This window comes from Procambarus clarkii, chromosome 34 (genome assembly GCF_040958095.1).
Source record: "Procambarus clarkii isolate CNS0578487 chromosome 34, FALCON_Pclarkii_2.0, whole genome shotgun sequence".
NCBI classification, from domain to species: domain Eukaryota; kingdom Metazoa; phylum Arthropoda; class Malacostraca; order Decapoda; family Cambaridae; genus Procambarus; species Procambarus clarkii.
The window spans coordinates 2240515-2245143 of NC_091183.1; the positions used below are offsets into that span (position 1 = coordinate 2240515).

General features: G+C 47.1%; 1 protein-coding gene across 1 annotated transcript; it reads left to right on the forward strand.

The window, feature by feature from the left end:
- Positions 1 to 1122: 1122 nt before the first annotated feature.
- Positions 1123 to 2043, forward strand: LOC138370903 (uncharacterized). Its single transcript, XM_069335561.1, has one exon. It carries the CDS (start codon positions 1123 to 1125, stop codon positions 2041 to 2043), a length of 921 nt encoding a protein of 306 aa, XP_069191662.1.
- Positions 2044 to 4629: the final 2586 nt, after the last annotated feature.

The following is a 4629-nucleotide window of genomic DNA, read 5'->3' on the forward strand; positions in this document are numbered from 1 at the left end:
GAACTAATACAGGCAACAATATTGTTCCAAGGTCTGAACCAGAGAACAATTATGTGCTATTTCATAACAAGAGGTTGATAAGAGGCGTATACCCATAGAAGTATATATTTCTTTTAAGCGTTTACATATAAACATTAACAAATATTGCACCTTACTAATTTACTACACATATTACCATTATTTACAGCCAACTCTTATAGAAGGGAAGAACATTATTAGACTGGAGCTGTAGAGCAACCTAGTCTTACTTAATTAATAGTGGTAACGTGGTGTAAGGGTAGGATTTTACACTAGTCTAGAATGCTGTAAAGTACTTCCAGATGTAAGTGTACTATGAACAAAGTCTGATCATAACACACCTTTGCCCACTGCCCAATTACTCCTTAAAAAACAGAAGATCCAAGGTCATGATATGTGGATTATTCGACCAAGGATCCCAAATGACATTTATCACCCAAGAACTGGTAGATGCCTTGAAACTCAAACCTTTACAAGAGACGAAATTGGACATAACAGGATTCCTGACTAACTCAGGAACCCGAGTTTACAAAGTAGTCCAATCTTTAGTACGTTTAGGCGGTTATGCCCAAATGGTACAGGTTCTTGTCATAGACAAAATTCCATCAGAACTGTATGTTTATGGTCTAGGGACAACAGCCTAATTCCAACAAGAAAAGGGAATCAAGTTCGCTGACAAAATCACGTCTGATCACCTCTCCAATATTGGAATCCTTGTAGGTTCAGACGTCTACCATGCATTTATCAAAAGAAAAGATAAACAGCTGGGAATGAACGTGTTAACGTCTGCAGGAGGCCATTTGCTCACAGACCCAGTATTGAGGCTGAAGCAACCCATACCTATAGACCACCAACAAGTCAACCCAGTGATGGCTAGGTGAATTATCATCACTACTATTCAGAGACGTGTCCGAAGATGAGCTTCATCCCCCCGTACATAAATTATGGGATCTAGCAACTCTAGGCATAGTCCCTGAACAACATAGTCCAGATGATGACTGAACTTACAAACAATACCTGAACTCAGTGGTCTACAGAGACAATCAATACTGGATAAGGCTACCTTGGAACCTGAACCACCCTCAGCTACCCGTAAACCACTTCATGGCACAAAACCAATTAAGGTCACAGGTGATGCACTTATATAGACATCCTGAGAACTGGAAATTGTACCATGATATAATCCAACAACAACTCGATAAGAAATTCATCGAGGTTGTAACAATTGATGACGTTAAGGAAGGACACTACCTGCCGCACCATGCCGTACTGAAGAATTCAGCTACTACCGCAATAAGGATAGTATTTAACTGCAGTGCCAAGACCAAGCAGAATAGTGTTTCATTGAATGACTGCCTTCAAACTGGCCCTAGCCTGACACAAATGCTATACAACGTGCTGTTGAAGTACTGCATTAGGACTTATGCATACACGGCCAACATCAGTAAGGCATTCCTTAGGGTAGGTCTCCAAGAAGAAGACCATAACTACACAAAGTTCCTATGGATCAAGGATCCTAATGATCCAAGCAGTGAATTAATCACTTACAGGTTTGCATCTGTTTTGTTTGGTGCCACGTCTTCTCCATTTCTGCTTCAAGCTACCTTAGACACGCACTTGAAGAAGTCCAATAGCCCAAATAAAACAGAAATTAGCAATAACTTGTATGTGGACAATTTCCAAGGAACAGCCAGCAGTGAGAGTAAACTGTTGAACATATATCATGAGGCCAATCGAGAATTAATGGGAGCAAATATGCCTATCCAATCGTGTATCTCTAACAATACCAAGTTAAATCAACTGATCGAAAAAGAATTTCCCGACTACAAGGTACCCCAGAAGACAAAGGTATTAGGCGGCGAATGGGATACAACTGCAGATCAGTTAACTATCAAGTCGGTGGAGCCAGATACCACCAACCTAACAATGAGAAAACTACTATCTCAAGTCAGCAAACCCTTCGACCTATTGGGACTATTAAGTCCACTCTTGATAAATGGGAAGTTAAGAATGCAGGAATGCTGACAACAGAAGATAGACTGGGATGATCTTCTAACACCTGCCTTACAAGGAAAGTGGCAAGGGCTAGTGAAAGAGTTAAGTATCCTAGAGTCGGTCATGTTCCCTCAGAAGACAGTAAATGAAAAAAACCAATTAAGCTACATGTGTTCAGTGAGGCCTCAGGAAAAGCATATAGCACAGTAGTTTATGTGGTATCAAATGGGCAAGCCAATTTGCTCACATCAAAGGCCAGGGTGGCACTGTTAAAGAAACGATCATTGCCACAACTGGAGTTAACAGCCCTACTGTTAGGAGTAAGATTGGCTCATTATCTGATCAAGGCCTTAGGTAACATCCACTTTGAAGAAACAGTGGTATGGTCAGATAATGAGGCAGTACTACAGTGGGTAAAAACAATAACAGTAAAAATTCTTACGTGAGTAACCACGTTAAGGAAATACGAGAGTTATCAGCAGGGTACAAAATGAGATATGTACCCACCAAAGGGAATCCAGCTGACTATTTCTCCCGAGACCTGACTTTACGGCAATTAACCAAAGCAGAGATGTGGTTCAATCGACCTCAGTGGGTAGTCAGTGACCAGTGGTCTTAACAAAAGCCACAAGTCATTGTGACCAATGTCACTGTTCCCACTGAGAACCCGGAACCACCTCGGACTTTGGTAACTGATCACAATCGGTACTCTGAACTGAATAAACTAATAGTTGTCACCCAAATGGCGTTTTATTTTCTAAAGAAAATAGGAATCAAGCATCAATTCCCTAGTCCCTTAAGGTACTGGGTCAAAAGAGTCCAAACAGATACATTAGAGATGGAATTTGTCAATGTCCCTAAGAAACTTGAGAATGATCTGGGTCTCTGGATTGACACAAACAATTATAACCTAATGGTTATAATGTGCGGCGGCCGCTTACAACATGCGGACATAGATCTGGATGCAAAAAATCCAATATTGCTTCCTTGCCACCACATAATAAGCAAGCTAATTGTGTTACACATACACAAATGTGTATGTGTAACACTTAATCGACTGAGCTACGACATGGTCGGGATGATTTCCCCGTTGCAATTTTTTTAACCATGTCGTAGCTCAGTTGATTAAGGCAGTGTCTGGGATCCTCTTGGACGTAGATTCGAACCCTCGTCACAGCCCTTGTGGATTTGTTCATGGGGTGAGGTAAGTGAGAGGGATGGGGGTAAGTGAGAGGGGTGAGGTGAGAGGGATGAGGGAGAATGAGAGAGGGGTGAGGTAAGTGAGAGGGATGAGGGAGAGTGAGAGAGGGGTGAGGGAGAGTGAGAGAGGGGTGAGGGAGAGTGATAGGGGGTGAGGGAGAGTGAGAGGGATGAGGGAGAGTGAGAGAGGGGTGAGGGAGAGTGAGAGGGGTGAGGGAGAGTGCGAGGGGTGAGGGAGAGTGAGAGAGGGGTGAGTGAGAGTGAGAGAGGGGTGAGGGAGAGTGAGATGGGTGGGGGAGAGTGAGAGGGGTGAGGGAGAGTGAGAGAGGGGTGAAGGAGAGTGAGAGGGGTGAGGGAGAGTGAGAGAGGGGTGAGGGAGAGTGAGAGGGGTGAGGGAGAGTGAGAGAGGGGTGAGGGAGAGTGAGAGGGGTGAGGGAGAGTGAGAGGGGTGAGTGAGAGTGAGAGGGGTGAGGGAGAGTGAGATGGGTGGGGGAGAGTGAGAGGGGTGAGGGAGAGTGAGAGAGGGGTGAAGGAGAGTGAGAGGGGTGAAGGAGAGTGAGAGGGGTGAGAGAGGGGTGAGGGAGAGTGAGAGGGATGAGGGAGAGTGAGAGAGGGGTGAGGGAGAGTGAGAGGGGTGAGGGAGAGTGAGAGGGGTGAGGGAGAGTGAGAGGGGTGAGTGAGAGTGAGAGGGGTGAGGGAGAGTGAGAGGGGTGAGGGAGAGGGAGAGTGAGAGTGAGAGAGGGGTGGGGGAGAGTGAGAGGGGTGAGGGAGAGTGAGAGAGGGGTGAAGGAGAGTGAGAGGGGTGAAGGAGAGTGAGAGGGGTGAGGGAGAGTGAGAGAGGGGTGTGGGAGAGTGAGAGGGGTGAGGGAGAGTGAGAGGGGTGAGGGAGAGTGAGAGAGGGGTGAGTGAGAGTGAGAGAGGGGTGAGGGAGAGTGATAGGGGGTGAGGGAGAGTGAGAGGGATGAGGGAGAGTGAGAGAGGGGTGAGGGAGAGTGAGAGGGGTGAAGGAGAGTGAGAGGGGTGAGTGAGAGTGAGAGAGGGGTGAGGGAGAGTGAGAGGGGTGAGGGAGAGTGAGAGAGGGGTGAGTGAGAGTGAGAGAGGGGTGAGGGAGAGTGAGAGAGAGGTGAGGGAGAGTGAGAGAGGGGTGAGGGAGAGTGAGAGAGGGGTGTGGGAGAGTGAGAGGGGTGAGGGAGAGTGAGAGGGGTGAGGGAGAGTGAGAGAGGGGTGAGTGAGAGTGAGAGAGGGGTGAGGGAGAGTGATAGGGGGTGGGGGAGAGTGAGAGGGGTGAGGGAGAGTGAGAGAGGGGTGAAGGAGAGTGAGAGGGGTGAGGGAGAGTGAGAGAGGGGTGAGGGAGAGTGAGAGGGGTGAGGGAGAGTGAGAGGGGTGAGGGAGAGTGAGAGAGGGGTGAGTGAGAGT

What these genes read in the sequence shown, in the direction of transcription:
- LOC138370903 (XM_069335561.1), top strand. Translation starts at nt 1,123, where the DNA reads ATGGCACAAAACCAATTAAGGTCACAGGTGATGCACTTATATAGACAT.